The 22,603-nt window shown below is 39.6% G+C and overlaps 1 protein-coding gene across 9 annotated transcripts in view; it reads right to left on the bottom strand.

The window, feature by feature from the left end:
- The window catches only part of rbfox1 (RNA binding fox-1 homolog 1), a 260,743-nt gene that overhangs the window by 54,934 nt on the left and 183,206 nt on the right, over window positions 1-22,603 (bottom strand). For 8 of the 9 annotated variants that reach the window (XM_035957306.2, XM_035957307.2, XM_055005193.1 and 5 more), the window contains one exon: window positions 2,018-2,311. In XM_035957306.2, coding sequence (XP_035813199.2) covers window positions 2,018-2,311 — 294 coding nt within the window. Of the gene's footprint in view, window positions 1-2,017; window positions 2,312-11,652; window positions 11,791-22,603 lie in introns of those variants that run through there. The other variant, XM_023290375.3, reaches the window with a different exon arrangement.

Below are 22,603 nucleotides of genomic sequence, written 5' to 3'. Positions count from 1 at the left end.
TGGAATAGAAACTGAGAACTGAGATGAACTCCACATCACCAGTGTCTACTCTAGGTACTGGTGAGCTTGGCAGAAATTAACATACTGTATTCCAAATATTGATTTAAATACCTCCTAAGATAAACCAGTGTACTAAACCAAGCAGTAAACAAGTGACCAGGGAATCCATTGATAACTTTGGATTTGTCGGGTCCTCTGCTTAAAATTTGTAAGGTCTTTACTTTATAATGTGAAGTGCTACAAAATGACATGTTTTGAATTGGTGCTATATAAATGAAAGTGAATTGAACTGAAAAAAAGTGAAAATACATCTACTATCTACATAATATCTACTGCTGCTGATCATGAAAGACTTTTTCAATTAAGCAAGGATTCCCCACGTCATTCTTTTCAATAAACACATGAAAATGAGTCAAGATTATACACAAAAAAGACTGAGGAAAAGTGACTTGAGGTGTGAAAGTTTGACGTTTTTAGGGTTCTAAAATCTGAGGTACTACATAAGCATCAACTTCCCCTTGAGAGTTTTGCCATCTAACCTGTTTGGTACAATTCAAACTTTTGATATGTTTGTCTGTTTGGCTAAGTTGATTTAGGTTGGTGGGACCTGACAGCCAAATCTCTGAGGATCAAACCTAAGAGACCTGAGACTATTGTAATATTTGATGCAGTTTACTTGTAGTGTAAAAACATTGCAGACCAACCACAGGATTTTGTGGTGGTAGATATGACTTTAGCATGAGCTCAAAAGTTTAACTAGAGTTAACCTCTTAAAAACATTTGAAAAGCACAAAACTTCTTGATTCATATTTACATACCAATACTGCAAGAACAATGTTTTCTTTCTTAGTGGGAAGAGTGTGTATGCAGCAAAACAACAATATAGACATTATTTTGGGTCATTTTATCCCTTGAAGGTAACAAGATCAGTATCCGAAACTACAATATCTTTTTGTCCCCTGATCTTGAATAACTGAATCAAACTACATATATACAGACAATTTTCAATTACAATTTTCAGGGTGTATTTCTCCACGATTTTAAAATACTGTGTGTTCTACAGCTTCATTCCCACAATCCCAAAAAACTTTCAGTCCCAGAATGATGATGATCCAGCTTTAGACCCCATATACCTTGTCATGATTTAATCCTACAAGCCCATACTTCCAGATCCTGATCAAGTTTCATAGCCTCTTGGTGATTATCCAGTCTTGCACCTCTATACCTGCAGATTGTGGAACAGCCTTGCTTGCCTTTCAGAACATGCTCCTATTACTTATCTTACAAGTTTGCTCCACATTAGTAAGAACAGCATTTCTCAAAACTTCTTAGAGAACCACCGGGATATTTGGGACATACTGTATGCTCATCAAACCTATAGAAAGACAAGGGACTGGATCTCATTTTCATCTCTGGTTACCAAATATAGACATACTGTAGATAGTCCAGCTTCCCATAAAGACTGGAATCAGGCTGAAACCCTTACAAAAACCTCAATCAAACCTGTGCATGTCTTTGTGGCAAACATGAAACTGGGTAGCTGCAGAAGTTCCGATCTGGAAACCTTGTTATGAGGATATGACAACCAAGAGTCTACACATAGGCACTCTACTCAGTTATTGCTCAGTGTTTGCCCTGTGCTTGGTTTCAAAGGTAGAAGGGTTGTAATTGGGGTCTAGGGAGATGGGGAGAGGCACGGTTGCTGGAGAGCATTGATTTGGACTTTGATTTAGTTTTTTTGGAAAGTGTCCTTTTCGTCTTATTTTAATTGAAAGATATTGTACCATCCATTCTCTTATTTGATTTTGAACCTACCTGGCTATACAAAACTACTACCATGTTAGTTTTGCATTTTTTCTGCCTTGTAATAAATAAACCTGTTATAACATAGAGCAGGGTTTAATGTTGAGGTGAATACTATGAATGTTAAAAACATCCTGGTACAGTACAGAAACATCAAACTCTGAAATCCAGCTAAAGCCCAGTTAAATACCAGCTTCCCCCCAAGATCACTTACTGTGGCTGTGCCGGTGACTGTCTGACTGCCGGAGTCTGACCCACTTTGCTCGCTGTGGCTTTGTGAGGACTGGTACATGTTGAGTGGATGCTCGCTGACGGAGGCCTGGACTGCAGAATAGTCCTGTGGTGCTGCTGGGTGCTGATGGGGATGTGTGTGGGAGTGTGGATGCGGATGGGGATGTGAAGCTGTGAATTCAGCTGGGATGCCGTTCTGGGGAGGGGGGGCAAACTGGGCTGATTGGTAAGCCTGTGCCATGGATGGGTCCGGGGCTGCTTGCGTGTCCTGGTTACCCTGTATGGGCAAAGAGAGACAAATTCATAAGAACATTTCGACGTTCCAACATTGGAGATTTTGCATCACTTTCTGCATTCCTTCTCTTAAGATCCCAACTAGATCATCAAAAATCCCATCATGTGTTGTTTTTGATAGTGGCAAGGCTCTACAACCAGGAAGTTGAGTGAGTAAGAACCTTTGCATAAATATCACCACAATTCTGCAGATAAATTACTATTAAATTTAATTTTAAAAAACATTTAAAAATGGCTGATGAGCCTCAGATTTTGTCTAATACCACCAGCTGTTTCATAATATTTATTCAGAGTGAAATGTTTAAATGAATGCATTAAATCTACGCAGAGCCTACACTGTAGCACATGAAAGTGGCCTATTTCATAGGAAGCATTTATATTTGTCTAAGCCTCTAAACAATACAAACCACTCAATGTACTAACAGGAACTATTGGGCAAGATCCTGTTTCTGACATATTAGCTTCTCTATATTCGCTCTTTGAAGAAAATTAAGATTAGAATTTATATATCATATACAAAGTGCTTCTTAACCAAGCTTCATTATATCTTAAAGGCCTTGTAGTTCCTTATTATCCCAGTAGAGTACCCAGAGCGCAGGCTTACTTGTGGATTCTTGTGTATTTAAAAGTATAATAAGTTTCAGAGCCTTTAATTATCAGGCTCCTCTTCTGTGAACAAAAACTCCCTTTCGGGGTTCAGGTGGCAGACACCGTCACTGACGCCACGAACAGCGTGTTACTTGCACAATCTAACACTGAAAACCAGACATGCAGGTGCTTCAGACTTGGCACAGGGGTTATTTATCAAAACCAGAGCTTCTGTGACAGCTCAGACATTGTGAAGGGCATTGGATAACATCAACATCTATGGACGGAGTAAAAGAAAAAAATAAAACTCAACTGCTTTTTGGCACAAAACTGCGTGATGAAACTTTGCTAAAAGAAAAAAAAAACATGAAAAGAATCCTGATGTATACAGGGAGCATGTTCTTGGGTCAGATTAGACCAAGATAAATTTGTTCAGCTTTGATGGGGCTCAGTATATTTGGTGTAAACTCGGCCAGGACAACAACAGTGAATGCATAGTCCCAACAGTGAAGCACAGACATAGCATGTGTGATGCTATGGGGCTGCATGAGTGGAAAAGGTGGTGGAAAGGTGACATTTATAGATGGCACCATAAATGTTGTTACCTAGCTAGCAAATACAGCCTAACAAGATGATACAGTCTTTAGAAGCTTGGCAGAAGAGGACTATTACAGTATGACCAATGACTGAAATCACACGGCCAAAATCACACACCAATCTCTAAAAAAAGAGACTTTGTGGCATAGTTCTGTTGTTCTGTGTTTCTTTAAATGTTTTTAAAGTGTTTGCTGTGTTTTTTTGTTGAATTTCCCCAAGGGGATGAATAAAGTATCTATCTATCTATCTATTTATCTATCTATCCATCCATCCATCCATCCATCTATTATAGGTCTCCTGGGAAAATGACAAAACCTACTTTGTCAAAAATATACATAGAGAAAATGTAATTATTGATTTTGGTGATATGGAAAGTACCTACTGTTATTGTTATGATGAAAACAATGAGTCAGACACTTATTGAGGCTGTTGTAGAAATTCTCAATTGCAACTGCCAAAGGAAGCACAACAATTCTACAACAATTTTAGCAATGGGTAGTATCAGGCAGCCTCTTCAGTGAACGAGCCATGCTTGGCAACCTTCAACAAACAGCATGGGTAGCATTTTAATAACGCATACGGCCTGGCCTTGGCACAAGGATTGGGGTGGAAGGGGTTAATTTTCCCGGAGGGTAAATGTTGTTGTTTTTGTTAAGCCCCTGACATTTTTGCAAATGTCAGCAAAAGAAACATCACAATCTACTAAGAAATCTGTTCTGAAACTTACTGAGCCCATTAATGCTGCCCAGAGGGCTCAGTTTTTCCATGAGTTCTCCTTTGGCACAGGACAAATTTTGCATGTTTTTCACATTCTCACTGCTGGCAAGGCTTTAAGAAGAGAAGTTCACAGATTATTTTTCGTTGCAACTTAAGCTTTTTAGATTGCGGACATTGAAGGCTAATAGAACTTCGATAATTTACCTTGTTCAATCCATAATTATTTGACAGTATCAGAGTAGAAAAAGATGGACAATCGAATATTGTTTTCATCTTCTAAAAGCTCACAACAAACATGCTGCGTGTAAACTGACAATATGTAATTTTCACCTCAATAAATGTTGAATTGTCATGTTGTAGTTGGCGTCAACCATTAGTTGGCATTTGCAGTACAAATCTGATGAGCATATAGTTGTTTTAAATAGTCTGTTCTTCAATCAAAGCTACTTCTTACTGTAATGATTCTGTTAAATGAACTCCACTCTATTGCATTTGTGGCATAACTGCCAGCACACATTCACGCACTGGTCAATTCCAAGTAGAGGAAACGTACTTGAAAAGCTGTCCTGTCTAATAAGGACCAATTTATCCATCACTGAAACAGCAGGGATTTCTGCTGGATTGTAAAGAGCACTACATCATAGACGTACCAACCTAATGGCACACACACACACACACACACACACACACACACACACACACACATGCACATACATACATAATATAGTCAAGCACAAATGACAAGTGTGTGTATTCCAGTTCTTTGTTGTTTCTTTGAGGTACATTTGGCTAGAGAAACTACAACAGTAACATCCTGCTTTTACATGAATGCATGAGTAATAATAATCTAACATTATAATATACTACATTATCATATAACAGTCACAGGAGATGTAAGAAAGGTGGTGATGTATACTACTGCGCTTGGCGTGGTGAGTCAGTCTCTCCTGATGTGTAACAGAAGTTCCAGTTTTGTACTGCAGTCACTGTAAAATATTGCAATTAACAGTCAGGTGGTCAAACTCTAACCCTTAAGCATGGGAGGATGGTGTAAACTCTGCATGAAAAGGCTCCAGCCAACCATCAGGTTTAAACCCAGAACCGTATTATTGTGAGGTGACCGTGCTAATTACTGTGCCACTGTGACGCCCTGTTTGGGCAACATCCATCCATCCATCCATCCATCCATCCATCCATCCATAATCTATATACCGCTTAATCCTCATTAGGGTCATGGAGGGCTGGACTCACAGCTGACTCAGGGTGAAGGCAGGGGACACCCTGGACAGATCACCAGTCTATCACAGGACTACACAGAGAGGCAAACAAACACACTAATGTCCACAACTACGGACATTTTAGAATCACTACTTAACCTCAGCATATTTTTAGACTGTAGGAGGAAGCTGGAGAACCCAAGAAAACCCACGCATGCACAGGGAGAACATGCAAACCCCATGCAGAAAGATCCCAGGGCCAAGCTGGGACACGAACGGGGGATCTTCTAGCTGTAAGGCAACCGTGCTAACCACCGAGCCACTGTGCAGCCCTGGGCAACATTCATATTCAAATAAATAACTAAAAGTCATCAAAGAAGCTGTCAACGCTACGTCTTCCTATCTCAGCCGGTCAATTATGAAGCTACAGACAATCACGTCCTGTACAAAATAAGAACAAATAGAGCCTATCCTGCAGTATCATCCCGCACATGTCATGTTAGATGAATAGTCTGCAAGCTTCTACGTTTGCCACACTTCATAATACTTGTAGAAATGCTCAGGCCTGATCAGACGTAATAACCAGATACAGATTGCAGATTAATATGAAGACCTGGTGTGTTAGCGCTCATATGGGCCCCCTGGAAAAATACAAACAATTATCAAACACAGACATGTTTGAAATGAATCCTGTATATCTTATATATTCGAGAATTCCCATATTTATAGTAAGATGCTTTAAGAAGCACCAACGATTGCAAGTTCTGACAACCATAAACCTCAGTAATGAGCTCAAAACAAAGCTATAAAGAGTCTGCGACAAGTTATAAGTGTTAAACACATGGTTTCAACTCACAAAAAACAAATAATGGAACCATTTAAAAGGAGAATATGTAAGATTTTGATTAAAAAAAACAGCAGCCTCTCAACAGAGGTGAGCAGAATACTACCAGAAAATTGCACAGTTTGTGTCCATTTCTATGGGTCCATACAATTAAACTTAAAAGTGACCTGTTATATACCATCAGTCAAAAGTTTGGACAGACTTCATTTGAATGAGAAAGTGTGTCCAAACTTGACTGTTGATCAAAAACTGAAAATGAATGGGCCGGGTCTCAGGAGGCTACACTCAGTTAACTAAATACAACTTGCTCGACTTTAAACTGCTTTTTTTTAAATTTATCAAGTATGTTTTACTTTCCTCCTAATATCTCTTGTTGTCTCGTCTCGTCTCCTCCCTCTAATTTTTTACAGGATCTGATTTATTTTTGGTGACATCTGTAAATGAGGCATGCCAAGTCATGAAATACTTCATGAAATCACAATTTTAACCGTATATCCGGTTAATTTTCCTCATGTAACTGCATATCACACACAATTCATTCAAGTACCATCGGAATGTTGAAAATCTGTATTTTTTTTCTGTTTTTACATTCCCTGCCTCTGAAAAAAAGTGTAATTTTGGTGATTTTGTTAATTTCCTGCCTTTCAGATCTGCAGGCTTTGGGGTTCAGAGGGTTAAAGTGAAAACCTTCCATATTGCCCCGTTTAAGGAAAGAAAGTGAATACGCTCCCAAAACACTCAGAGTGTGTGCTGTGTGCATATGCGTGTGTGTGAATGTGAGAGAAGTTATTCCTGTGGGACATTTATGTTTCAGCCATTACTTAGCGAGGGAGAGAGAGAGAAAGAGGTGCAGCCATATGTAGGAAAAACAGAGTGAAGGAGAGAAAGGGATGCAGACAGTGAGTCTTGGCTAAATGCTCTGCTGTGTAATGAGAACCACATTTAGAAGGCTGAAATATTCTTTACGTGGCAGAGCCCTGCACAAACACACACACACACACACACACACCCACATACACGCTGTACACACAAACACATACGACCGCATGCACAACACACACTCACAGGCAACTGAAGGAATACAATTAAAATTCTGAATAAGCATACAGGGAGAGGAAGGATTTTTTTTTTTTTTTTTTTTGCCTTTTCAGGACGGAAATATCTCTGTGTAACTTCCCAGTGTGTTATTTTACTCCAGAATACTACTTTAGGTTTAGATTTAAATGACCTTTTTCTTTTCTGAGAACATCTTACAACATATTGACTTTGCTACCATGAGAGACTGTAGTGTAGCTTTTTGTCACCCTGCATTTGTTCAAGAAAGCCACAACTCTCAGAACACTTTTCCAGATGATGCAAAGAGTTGCAAGGTCCAGCTCATAGGAGTTGGGCTTTATCTTCAGAGCTGCAGCCATCAGTAATGACAACACTGTACTCACTATTGTGACAGCAGCATCCCTAAAAATATGTTCAACTGGACAAGCAGTTAGATCAGGTGTGTCAAACATGTAGCCCGCGGGCCAAAACCGGCCCTCCAGAGGGTTTAATCTGGCCCGACTTTGTAAAGAGTAAAAAATACATTAACTGCAGATTATAAATTTGTAAAACTATAAATTGAAAATGATTTCTAGCCCATGACAAGTTGTTTTGATCATAACATAAAATGCTAGATTGCTCATTGTTCTTTTGTCGTTTTGTGTCTCATTTTTGTAATATTTTGTCTTGTTTTTGTTGTTTTGTTTCTAGTATTTGTCGTTTTGTGTTTCCTTTTTGTCTCACTTGTGTTTTTTGTCTTATTTTTGTCATTTGGTGCTTTGCTTTTTTCGTTATGTCTCGCTTGTATCGTTTTGTGTTTTTTTGTCTTGCTTGTGTCGTTTCTCTACTTGTCATTTTTTGTCTAATTTTTGTCTTTTGTCTGTTTTTTTGTCGCTTTGTAACATTTTTGTTGAATTTTTTGACTCATTTTTGTTTTGTTTCATGTCGTTTGTCTCCTTTTTTTGTTGTTTTGTGTCTCATTTTTGCCTTTTGTTGTCTCGTTTGTGTCATTTGTGTAATTTTTTATCTCATTTTTGTTGTTTGTCCATTTGTTGTCGCTTTGTAACTTTTTGGCGAAAATTTTTGTCTCTTTTTAGTTTAGTTTTGTGTTGTTTTTCCCATTTTTTTGTCATTTTGTTTCTCATTTTTATAATTTTGGGTGTAATTTTTGCAATATTTTGTCTTGTTTTTTTGTCTTTTTTGTCTGACTTTTGTCGTTTTGATCATAGACTAAAATACTGTATCGTTCATTTCCAGATAGCTGTCACTAAATGTTGTGTCCCTTGTAGACACACTGTGATCTGGAATTTGTAAAGTGTAAATGATAAACTGAGGCAGAATGTTGCTGAAATTAGATTCATTTTTTCAAAAGAAATTTCAAGTTGTTCATGATATTTTGTAGAAAGATGATGTGAACATTTTCAGGATGGACTTTTTTCACTGAAACAAAGTAAACACTTGTAGTTGTGGTCATTTATAGGATATTAAGTTGTGATTTTACTGGTCCGGCCCACTTGAGATCAAACTGGGCTGAATGTAACCCCTGAACTAAAATGAGTTTGACACCCCTGGTATTTATGATTTAAAAAAATAATAATAACATTTTGGGGCTGTGTTGAGAAACACTGGTGATTTTTTTTCTGTACATGATGTAAAAAGACTGGACCAGAGCTCTGCAGTGGGAGGAAACCAAAAAGCAAACTGAAAAAATGCCTTGTTTGTCTTATCCATACTAAAATAGAAAGTGAAAAATGAAATTTGGGGTTGCAGGAGAAGCTGGAGCTATTTCTTGGCAAGCAACACCCAGATGCAGTGACTTCACCCTGAATCCTGAAGTACTGGTGTGACAGTTAGGCTGCCAGCTTTTTCAACATTTTGCCTGTACATGGACCAAAACCTGTGCTCACTGAACCTGGCAGTCCATGTTTCCAGTGCACAAGTACAAGGCAGATGGATGCTGCTATTTGCCAAGATAAAGTTCTGGCACATATGCCCGGCATAACAAACGAGATATAATGCATTAATTAGTGGGCTTTCAAGGTGTTCTTCAGTGCATATGTTTCTAGTTTATTCATTTTCACAAATTTACTCCAACAAAATTTTTATGCCCATATGCTTTTTAATGTGTTTAATTAAGCTTTATTTATTCAGGCCACAGCAGCAAGAATAAGATGTGCTTTTACAAGATAGACCTGAGAAGAAATGATGCAAATTGATATAAAATATAGCCAACTGGTCCAGTTGTCATGTGCTGGTTTGCTAGACAATGTGAAACCCAAATGCAAATAAAAATTGGTTTCTAGCTAACTCTGGCCAAATACATCAAATGGCAACATTTAATTTTCAAAAGAGACTTGTCAAGAAGTCCTATTACATCTTCCAAAGTGAGCATTACAAGAGTTGCCTCATATGATGTTCAGATTTGTTGGACTAGATTGTTTGTGAGAGCCTTCTGGTTCGGTTAGGGTTCAGTAAATATTAGGCTTTGGAGTCAAATCTCCTCTTAAGAAGTCTTTTCTGGTCATTAATTAAACACCTGAAAAAATCACCTCTGTGTCAAACCGTCAATAATTCCCTCTTGTCTCTTTTATGAATATGCAAATTGATCCCTGCCTCAATCTCCACCCACCCCTTTCCGCTCAATGGCTACTCAGCAATGCTAAATGTACTCTGCATTGCACAAAAGCAAGTTGTAATACTGGAGTAATTCAACCATATTTGTCTGAAGTGGAACCAATGCTACTAAACAGCTAATAACGTATTGCTAATATAAGATGAAGGCATACAATTTCTCCTTTTGCAACTGAAAAACAGAACGTCTCTCCTCTGCATCTCCTCACATATGGAAAGCGTCACCCTGCAAGTTGACAGGACTGGTTCTTTAGGTTTGTTTCATATGAAATCCTGGCTGTCTAAATCCATTCTTTTAACCTTTTGGTGTGCAGTATGGATCAGGAGATACCTATTTTCCATTGGATTTGGGTCACTTTTGACCCATGTTGCGCATCAAAGGGTTAAGACTATCATCAGTATGCTACAGTTTCAAAATGGAAATGCGCAGCCATGACATTGACTACTTAGCATGTTCCTGATGTGGCTTCTAACATATGGAAACACAATTAGGGCTTGTTGACAAAACCAAAAAATACATTTTTCATTGGAGATGGTCTTTAAGTCGAAGGAACCTTTGTTGTCATGGTGAAACGATGAACCTGGTTAAGGTCAGAAGAAGGTTAGAGATATACTGTAGTTAAAACAACATGGACTATTTAATACAAGGCTAGCAATCTTTCAGTCTACCCTGACCTCCTTGATATACGGTTTTGTGGATCTAATGGTAACACTTTTGATGATTATATTGAGATCCACATGACCAGTGGGGGATATTCCCAAAAAATGATGCTATTGGTCATTGCGGGATCACAATGTTAAACTCATTTAGAGCAAGTTAGCGTATATTCCACCAGTCAGCTGCAGGTTTATTTTGCCTACAAATGGTGCTTCCTGTAGCACTTGAGCTAAGGGTTTAGTTGAGGTGGTGCTTAGAAGTGACACAAAAGATTGTATAGGGCCAAATCTGAGTTTATGTTATTGTACAAACAAAACGAATCGATAGAGAAACTTACAACCATGTACTATCTCTCCCTCTATTCACTGCTGTACAGCAAAGCCTCAAAGAGAGAAAGAAAAGAGGGAACTTCGTACTAAGAACAATGTAATGCAGGGAAAAACCCAGTGGATTTGTCCAACTCAAACGCTTAAATTTAAACTTCAGCTGAACTTATGGGGATTACATACTCCTCAGTTTCACAGACAGACCTAAAAAAACACAGCCCTGAAAAAAAAAAATCTGAACAAAGAGCAAAATTTTCTCTCTTCCATCATATCGCAATACTCTGTCTTCCCCAAACAGCCACAACAAACCTTTCCCAGCTCGCAGAATTTTTGGCTTCATTTACAAAACACAGCTGCAGCTAATCTCTCTCTCTCTCTCTCTCTCTCTCTCTCTTTCTTTCTCTAATGCGTAAATTCATCAACTCCTACTAGCTTCCACCACAAATGAAGATGAAAGAATTAAGTAGAAAGAAAGAGATGCATGCACGCCGACACCCACGTACACAGATCCTGCAGCTCTGCAAGCCAACATGTACTGCACACGCTCATGAGCTCACACACTCTACAAAGGGAGCATGCAGCATGCTGCCTTCTGCAGTCACAGTACAAACAGAGTGGAGTGAGAGAGCGAGTACAGATGCAACAATGAGGAGGTGGTGAGAGGAACAGAGCAAGAGATGGACTGAAAACAGTGTGTATTCGCAGAAGTACCTGCTCTACCATTACGCCTCTGCCTTCCTCCATGCACATCCAGTTGCGCTATATAGTCCAGCCCGCCAGCGTCTGCTTACAGCTAGCATCAGGTATGGATGGCTTTGTGTGTATGTGTGTGTAGTGAGGGAATGAGCAGAGGAGGGAGGGGTAGCGAGAGAGTAAGGAGGAGGAGGAGGTGCCACTGTGAATGAAAGCAGAATTCCCCAAAACTGTTTTCACAACTCTTCTTCCCCCTATCTTGCAATCCTTCCAGTCACCTGTATTTGTATAATTGTAGCCCCATTCCCGATTATGTTGTTTCACTTTTGCACCATTCTTTCAAAAGATATTCCCTCATTTTATGCTTTGATTATGGTGGTCTGTCTGATATGTGTATCAAAAATTTACCATTGGTGTTCGGTTAGGTTGAGATCTCGTGACTGCAAAGGGCATAGCGTGTGATTCACATCATTTTCATACTAATCAAACCATTCAGAGACCCCTTGTGTGTTATAGATGAGGACATTGTCAACCAGAAAGCCACCACTTCCATCAGGATACAAATTATTCATAAGAAATAGGTGATCACTAAAGAATAACTTTGTGTTGACTTGAAGTGACCCCTACTTAGTCCGATTCATGGTTCACGCTGAACAATTTTGTTTTGCTGGGCTGATTGACTTTAATTAGAGAAAAAAATATGTTGCTCTACATTTTTTTGTTTGAAAAGTCTGAAGTAACTAGTTAATAGTTAGTTGAAGCTGATGATTTTCACAACCGATCCACCTCTTTCACTTCAGCAGTTCAATTCTCACTACAACACATGAATAATTTTCATTTTTTTCCGTGGAATTGAGAGGCAGTTCATTTGGTCTTGAAGGGAATGATTTCATCAAAGGTAGAGGAGCATCTATGCATCTATCTATGATTCAAAAAACCACTTGCAGAAAGAGGGACGCTGGAGAATCTAGAGGGAATACTGATGGTAGAAGTGAATTAAACAGTAGAGGATGAGATACAAGTTCTACATCTGGTTTTGGGGACACATCTACAGATAACGAAAGGTATTTGTGGTAAAAAGTATAGGCATCAAGATCTAGAGGACTCTGTAAGTAAGACAGTAAAGTCACAGGACCTCATCACTGTCCAATTTTGCAAGTACACTTGAACAAACTCATTGGTGGCGAGTTTTCAGAGTGATTGTAATTGCAAAACTCATATATAACACCCCAGGAATGGCGTGTCACTGTCTCTGAACCTCACCTTAATAGACTTAAATACACATAACTCACATTCCATAGCAAGAACCAATCTATCAGCTGTGTACCAACCTGACTTCGGCACAACACAACTGAAGGTCCCAACCCCATTAAGAAGGCAAGAATTTCCACAAGTTAACCTTGACAAGGCACACCTGTGAAGTGAAAACCATTCCAGGTGACTACCTCATGAAGCTCATGGAGAGAATGCCAAGAGTGTACAAAGCAGTCATCAAGACAAAGGGTGGCTACTTTGACAAATCTAAAATATAAAACATATTTAGAGTTATTTAACATTTTTTTGTTCACTGCATAACTCCATGTGTGTTCATTCATAGATTTGATGCCCTCAGTGAGAATCTACAATGTAAATAGTCATGGAAATAGAGAAAAACTATTAAATGAGAAGGTGTGTCCAAATTTTTGACTGGTATATATAAAACCAGAAGTGTAATTTCCCAAGCTGCCACAATGACTCCAACCTGTCAAGTCAATGACTCCATAGAAGCTCTGAAGGCATCCTGTGCATTTTCCTGCTGAAACAGACCACTGCCTACAAGGAATACCACTGTCATCAAGGGACGTAGTGGTCTGCAACAATGTTTAGGTGGGCGTCAAGGAAACATCCACTTGAATGCCAGGACCCAAGATTTCCCTGCAGAATATTGTGCAGAACATCACATTTCCTCTCCCGGCTTGCCCTCCTTCCACAGTGCTGCCATCTGTTTGTTTAGTGAAATCACTCACATGCATCGGGCCAAGATGTGAAAGAAAACGTGATTTATCGGATCAGACCACTTTTTACTTCCGTATTACTCCCAGAAAATGCTACATATTTATGTTGCAAAAGATTAATACAGATGTTGTGTCTCTCACAGTTTTGACAAAATGAAAAGACTATTAAAAAGCTGATTTCACAGCACATAAAAGTCATTCAGGAATACATCTTAATCAGGAATACTTATTTTAAAACAGCTATCCCTGCCAAAATCAAGCAATAAAATGAACTTCATTTTAGTTTTCTCATCAAATAAACCCACTCAATGTCTGCTTAATTCCCCTTCTCTCTTGATGATGATAATTATTTGAGGTCCATGGCCTCTACCCCTCTTATGTAATGCCAAGTTCTCTCTTTGTGAAATACTGGATACATCTGTCTCAGCATCTCTGTGGATCTCTGGGTTTCTTAGGAAAGCCTATCAGTCTACAATAAATCACATAGCAGAGGAAGAAAAAAACAAGACACACACACACACACACACACACACACACACACACACACGGTGTATCATCAACAGATCAATAGTTTGCTAAGCAGCCATGGCCTTCTAACTGTTTGATCATCCAGACACACACACAGAAAGGGAGTGTGAATGGAAGGAGAAGCTGGATCAAGTAGGGAAAGGGTGGGTTCGAGCCAGATTGTGAGTGCATGTGTGTGTGAGCGTGCACATCTGTCCTGGTCATGTATTTGACAGATGGTTTGGGGCGATATGAGGCAGGGTGTGACCAAAGCAGCACACACATATGCACACACACATGCACACACACACACATGCACAGCACTGCTGGCCTGGCTGGCTGTCCTGCTTGTCTGGCCTCAGGACTGGAGGCCAGACATTCATTCATTCACTTACTGAGACAGAACTTCACCTGAGTCATGAGTCAGCCACTATGGGCAGATTACGAAACAATGGAGCACATGTGTTAACGACACCTTAAACTAAGTACAGTGTAACAACAATGAAATGATGGAAACACAGCAAGGTGTTTCATCATTAAACTGCAGGCTAAATAAGGCTGATAACAGTCACAATGCAACATGTGCACATTACAATAATCAAACACACTTCTACCAACTCATGTATACTGCATGGTCAAAAGAATTATCAACACCAACTGACACTAAAAATGATGGAAATCCAGCCAGACTGCTAATGGTACATGTCCACAGGGTTGTTTCTTGCATGGAAATGTGCTGCATCTGAACATCGCCGGCTTAGTGGGCGTGTCACTTGCGGGCCGCCATGTGGTCACATGGCAGCGCTTCAGCTTCAGTCCGGTAGAAGCGTTGGACCAACATGGCGGCTCAGTTGCAAACTTTCTCTTTTATTACAAAAGCACTTCAGCGAAAAGTATTTCTGAAAGCATTTGAAGCGAGAAACAAGCTGTGCAGCTGCAGAATCTGTCCTCATTTTAGCTCAACAACGGCTAGTTTAGACATTTTATGAAAGTTTTATGAGTTTTCCAAAAGTTTTCCAAAAGTTTTGCGAAGCATCGGATCTCCGCTTTTCACTCTTGATTTGCAAAGAGTAGAAATCAAACTATTTTATGGAAATGAGCTGCGGGCAACTCCGGGTTGACGCGCCACAATGCAACCACCCTGCAATGCGGTGCGTTTCACATAGACAATGAATGGGATGCGAGAAATTGATGGATCCTATGGGCACGTACCTTCAGTAATCAAGAGACTAAAAAGTTCACAGATTAACAAGCGCTGAGTCTACAGTGAGTCTGTGACAACGAAGCCTCAAAGTTCCCAAGTGGTCTGTTTGTTTTTCTTTATCTTACTTGTTTAGCACGTATGTATGACATGTAAGTGTCAATGCCAGCAAGTCTGTACAAGAAGTGCCATCAGTAGCAGATGTGTGGAGTTGGGATTGAGCACACGGGTTTGTGTTACTGTGTGGTCACCGTCACCTGCAATGCTCAAAGCTATACTTTCCAACATGCAGTGTATAATTAATGTTCCATTACTGTTTTCGTAACTCGTACACATACTGGTTTGTACATGTGTATGTGTGCAACTTTGAAGGACTGTCATCACTGTTATAGCAGCTTCTCTTTTCTGGTGTTTAACACTTGTTCATTTGCTTAACAAGCCTGCAGATGTTGTTCTGTTGTCACGATCAATGTTTGCATTTAGTAGAGACTGAAAGCCATTCCACTGGCACATGGAGCTAGCTCAGAGAGAGAGAGTGGTTGTGAAAACACAGATGATGGCTCAGTAATACAAGCCCATCTGCTGGCTGCTGGAGAGAGGTGTTTGTATCTCGCACACGGTTTTTCTTTTTGACATATTGTGATGGGACAACGCACTCATCAGCCACTTTATTAAGTACTCCTGTGAAAAATACAATAAGTAGAACTTCTGCATTTCCCATTGTTGTTGATTTTGTCAGGAAGATACCACTCCATGTGTATCATTGAGGTCATAGTGGTGATCTATACATTTTAAAGAGTTCCTGAAATGTTGTCCACGCCATTAACATACATTAGAGTCCCACATTATCTGATACATTTATGATGTAGCCCTCTTCAAAATCTGTTCAGTATTGAGACTGATTCCTTGACTTCCGTCAGCTGCTCGGTGAGGAGTATTTAAGGAGGAGCGATGTGAACGCAGAGGGAAGGGAGTTTATTCAGTGCAGGCCCGAAAAGTTAAAATGATTAACATGACTGTCTGACTTCAGCAACCATCATGATGGTTTGTCAGAAAATACTATAATGTGACACAGACTGCAACAGCAAGTCACTGTGTGCGTTGCTATGGAGGAACATTAGTGCCGGAATATTTGTATATAGGGTTAGTATATTTAAAATGCAACTCTGTCAAAGATGACATGTTTTGACATCTGAGAAAGGCGTCTCTGGTTTTTATTTTGGTTCATATGAGTCATGACTTCATGGCAAAGAAAATAATAGAGCAGATATAATGTGATTTAACGTTAAAGGGCATCAGAGGGCTGCAGAAATATTGTTATGCCAGTAATTTCACTCATTATGTTGCTTATATACAGCATTTGAAAACAACAGCGAGAAATCCATTTTTACCTCTTCCCAAATGAAACCTATAGAGATTAGCCTTAAAACAGTGATACGACAACAATGCTGCATTCGTATAGTCATAACGATACTAAGTGGCCTCTTCACTGGACGTAGGTTGTGGGTATAAACCTGCTATTGGCTGATAATCTTAGTCCCCATTCTCCCCACCTTCTGTTACAGATTTCTTCACCACGGGAAACAGACAAAAACAAGTTCTAGGCTGCAACCTACCGCTCTGAAAATGAAACCAAAACTCTGGAAGTGAAAGGTTTGCAGAGGATTTGGATTGTGCAGTCAGGCAGCTCTGCTAGTTCTTCTCTGTAGATTATCCATTTTAATCACAGTGCTCGTCTCCCTGCATGTAAATGTTTCACTGCAACAATTCCACCAGTCATTTTTATGAGTGTACAACGAAGCTACATCCTTTGCTTAGCTCGACCCACAACTGGTTTAAAGTAACACAGACAAGCCAGGGCGTTTGTCGCCATAGCAGAATGATAGTGTGGTGCAGTCAGTCCATTACGTACTACAGAATAGGCTGGCAAAGCGAGACCACTGCGTGATGAACAAGGTTTTTGCAATAACACACTTTATGACCATCCCCATAGTAATAAGTCATATGCCCATGCAGAAGAAGTCAGTCAGAGCTGTCCACTCAATTGTTGACATGTTTTTTTCTGATACCTCAGGACGTGTCTGCAGCTCCTCTCACTCTGTTCGGAATCTGTGGGTATGTTTTCAAGGTTCATTTCACCCGTTTAAAATTTGATTTCTGACAGAGAGCCCTGCCATAAACTGTGATGTGACCTTGGCTGACTGCAACAACTGCCATGCAGATGAGCCTGAACACGCCCACACACATTTACACACACACTCACTTTGTATAATAGGCTGTCTGGGCAGTGTTGTGTGTGTGTGAGACTGAAAGCCCAGGGTATTTTTGCCGAGGTTATTTGAGGGTTTTCACCTACCAAGTCCTAATCTATTCACTAATTCATTCTCCAGTCACACAAACCCCATCTGGGACATCACACTGTCTTGCTGTGTGAGAGTGAGCGTATGTGGTGTTCCATTAAAGTCCAGCTACAGTCACAGTTTCTCATTTGGCGCTCCAGTCAAACCAATGTAATCTTTAAATTAGTTACTTTTTTCCTTAAAGGAAAGAAAATACTACAGCTGAACAGCGAATCTTATTTCTGCTGTTGTGGTTAGAAAAGGGTTCAATTGGTGACAAATTCTTGACCACTGAGTCATTCCAGGTGCACCTTCAAAGGACAATGACTAGATAGTGTAACCAGCAGACAGACCTTCCTTTACCAGTGACTATAATGGGCCACCCTTAAGTGCAGCTTTATTCCAATGACATAATGCCACAGATGACAAGCGAAAGAGGAGAACAGGCTGTTGGCATGCTGGATGCCGATTAGGGCTGCAGCCAGACACTTGAATTTCCACAACTCCACCAGTAGTCATCCAAGAAATTCTTTCAGACAGTCACAAAAGTGCCCGAAGACCACATGTCACCACTAGAGCCCAGGATCATCACATCTGCACAACTATTTGCAATCAACTCTGGAAACTGGTGATTAAACTATGGGTGTGGACAACCATAACATCTGCTCAAAGTGTGAGAAATTATCTGAGGGAAACTGGTTTGTGATTTCACACCAAAGGCTTGACCCCAAATGCAGAACAGCATCATAATTAGCTCCGGCGGGCGACTACTCTCGTTCATTGCACGCTGGCAAGACAGAGGACAGTCCTTTTCCCTGAAGAATCTCACTTACAGCTGTATGGAGGAGATGGCACATGTCATCTTACATGGATTTCTCATGAACTTGTTAATATCAAGATATGTTTATACACCGATCAGCCAAAACATTATGATCACTGACAGGTGAAGTGAATAGCATTGATCATATTGTTACTATGTGGTGTTCTGCTGGAAAACCTTGGATATTGGCATCCATGTTGATGAGACTTGGGCCTAAAATCAGCATGGCTGCCTACAATCAAACATCACGACATTTTTAGAGAAAGATTCTTCTAAAATATTATATACACAATTGAGATGAGTAAAACTGAAATTGAAAGTTATTTATAAAGATATTGTAGTAAACCTGTTGACGTGATAAATCCACACTTGACTCACACACTACTTTATATTAAATAACTCAGAAAGCCTTGGAGTCTGGCCAGTCTTTTCTTCAGGAGGAAATGACATCATGTGGAGCAGGTCATGTGATCTGGAATTAACACACTTCCTTGAGAGGTGTTTTTGTAATGGGGAACTTAGTTGAAAGTGATTTCTGGGACACAGATACAATTTGTTATTTTCCATATAAAATTTGATATATTGCCAAAAAATAAATATCTGTCATGATTATCTCAACTTAATAAAAAGAACACAATCAAAACAATTTTTGAATAAGCTCATGTTATTATTGTTTAGCTAATTAGAAGGTTGTTATTAAATTTGGATGGTTATTTAATTGAAATTTTAGTGATATCCAGTCATTTTTTATTGCCCACAACAGTACGGTACATTGCTTAATATACTGAATACATAACTCATACAACTGCATTCAAAAAATCCAAACTAACACTTTAAAAGGAAAGGGAAAAGATTGTTAGAACATCAAAGAACACAGAGATGACCCATGACTGCTAGCTAGCTTGGAGATTGTATGTTCTGTTTGGCATCTGGCTGAATGTATAGCGATGGAGGAGGTAAACAGCATTTCATTGAATGCAGGATGAGCCAACAACATCTTTTTATCATTTTCCAATAAATGTTATATTCTAAAATGCCATTAAGAGCAGCTTAACAATCACTGTTGTGCCAGCTACTGACATATGGAAAGACGTATCATATAAAAACTCTTTGATGTCAAGTTTGATTTCATGGAGAAAGAACAGCTCTACATGCTGAAAGAAAAAAAAGCAGAGAAACAGTAAAAAGAACAAATCAGCTTTGGATAACAAAAACAAAATGCACACGCCAAAAACGCACATTCTCTATAACTGACATGTTAATGTGCACGCACACACAAACACAAGCATACATGTCCTCCAAGGACATATCAAACATTTTCTTCTTTCCTAGAACGTTTCCAAGGCAACATGAAGATGAGCTTCCACTGGCTTTGCTCAAAAGTATCACGGCCAACGCTTTAAACTGATCCAAAACCCTGTTCTCTTGTGCGTGTGTGTATGTGGTGTGTGTGTATGTGTGTGTATGTGTGTGCAGAGCTGCAGAATAAAAATAGACAAGTCCAAACATTGTGGTAGAAAGACTGAGCAAATAATATTGCGGCAGATACTTTTCCTAGAGGATCATGGAATCAAATGCATTTTGTGGAGAAATCAGAGAATTTAGGGGAATTCTACAAAATGGGCTTATTACAGGAACACAGCTGAATATATTTCTTTCTATTACATGTTTTTCAAATAGAAAGCAAAAACCATACAGTACTATTCTACTGTGTTTAGTTTTTATACAGTGGTCTTATAACCTTATTAACATGTAGAACAAGACGTGCTTTCATAATAATTAATTTTATTTATATCTATTATTGCATTATTATTTGAAATATACTAGTTTAATTACTTTTATTACGTTTATTGAGAAATATCTGAGGCATTTAGAATTTAGATTTTTTTATTGATTGTTTGCGTTTGTTTTTTTCTTTGCCATGACTGAAATGGGTGTAATATTTTCTTGTTGATATTCATGATCGCCAGAGGATGAGTACTAATCATTTTGGTGTCTGTCCTCTAGCGCCACCATGAGGCTAAAATTGTACCAGAAAAATTATATACATTGTGAGACCATCATGAGCTTCACAGAGCGCGTTCTTGTTTTGGGTTCCTTAAGGATTAACCTTTTTCCTCTGTAATAGCCACTTTGCTTCTCCTCTGCTGCCACCTTCAGAATAAACACTTTTAGCACCGCTGCTACAGCCCAGCTCCTTTGACACTTCATTAGTGTGTGCTGCAGTAAACACAATAGGGGCTGTTGGCGAGGGGCCAGACCATAAAAAAAGGCAGATCATTTTTGCAACTCTTAACACACACACACACACACACAGTAGCGGCAGGTGCTGCTTCCTCTGATTCACACACATATACAGAGAAGGCGAAGGGCTATAATTAATGTACACATAACTGTAAAATATGATGAAAGTGATAAAGGGACAATAAGCCCTCTTTGCGTGTGTGTGTCTGTGTGTGTGTGGGTGTGTGTGTGTGTGTGCGGTGGGGGTTGTCTTACAGTACAGTATGCTAATTCCACATCAGAAATTTACTTCATTTCCATCACATCTGCTGCAGGCATTAATTCTAATACTTGGTTTGGGGCCTCTAATTGCATGATTTGCATTTTTCTCTATTATACGTAATCCATGCTACACACACACACACACACACACACACACACACACACACACACACACACACACACACACACAATGGCAGTCTGTATTGCATTATCACAACATTCTACCTTGACTTGACCCCTTATTTTTTTTCTCCAACACCACACAAACACACACGCACTATGTCCATATTCACACAAGATGAAGAGCCATATGCACGCCTCTAGGAACATACGTGTTTGTCCACAAACACACACACACACGCATACAGTATGCAGACATTCGAGCTATTTCTTGCTAAAACAAACATGCATGCACAAAGAGATCTGACATTCTGGCACACAGTCAGCAAACCACTGTGTAACCATGGTTCATTGGGAACTGCTTTGTCTACACACCACAGCTTGTCTGCAATGGCAACACACACACATGCACACATAGATAAACACTGAGACTCCATCTCCATGCAGTCATTTCCATAATCTACTAAAACTGGCTTTTCTCTCCACCGCAGCAGCTCTTGCATGCAAACGAGGGATATTCCTTCCGTGGAACACAGGGTGTGTACGTAGGTCTTAGTGTGTGCTTGTAAGGAACGCTGAAAGGGTCATATTCACCCACTCGAGCATCTGCCTTCACATAGCTATGGCCTTTGTACTGCATACCCTTGGATTTACCAACAGAACGTAGGTGTGTGCATGTTTTGTAGCAGTAGACACTACAGTACCCATAATGCAATATAGGTGACTTCCAGGGTAATTGAGCAAATTGCTGTTCTCCTAACTCCTAACATCTCTTCCATTACAGACAGCAGAGTGAATAAAAGGAAACTCTCCATACTCTGCTATAAGCGACACATAACAGTGACAGAACAGGACAAACAATGCAGTGGCATAAGAGGTTTTCTGGATGTGAAACAATGAGGGGAAGAAACAAAACAGCTGTGGCAGCTGTACAAATGTAATGCCCAGAGCCATTTGACTTCTCAAAAATCCATTAGAATGACCAAGATGGATCAGACGATTTCAGAGATTGCCTCAAGATTAAGGGGGAAAAAAAAACCCAAAAACATGAAGTGAAATCACTCCTAAATGCAATGGGACGTGCAGCAGATGATATTTTTGGAGTTTTGTTAGTGACGGATGACAAGAAAAAGAAATATGCTGCCTTCGAACAGCACTGTGTAGGAAAACAATGTATTTTTGAACGAGCCCAGTCTAACGTGAGATGTCAACAAGAGGAAGTGAGTGCAGAAGCATTAATCACAGCAGGGCACAAGTTAGTGGAACTCTGTAGCTCTGGAAAGCTCGTGAGAAAGATGAGCTCATAAGAGACTATGGTTTGAGTAACCAGAATCTCTTATGAGCTGTCAGAACAACTACATTTCGGCTCAGAATTAATGACTATTACTAGAGAATGACTAAAAGTCATGTCAGCAAGAAACACAATTAAATGAAGAAAAATAAAAGACACAACACAATAAAACATGAAGTCAGGGGATGGAGC

This window comes from Amphiprion ocellaris, chromosome 19 (genome assembly GCF_022539595.1).
Source record: "Amphiprion ocellaris isolate individual 3 ecotype Okinawa chromosome 19, ASM2253959v1, whole genome shotgun sequence".
Classification (NCBI taxonomy): Eukaryota; Metazoa; Chordata; class Actinopteri; family Pomacentridae; genus Amphiprion; species Amphiprion ocellaris.
Note: the sequence above shows the minus strand (reverse complement) of the source record. Positions and strands in the feature narration are given on the sequence as shown.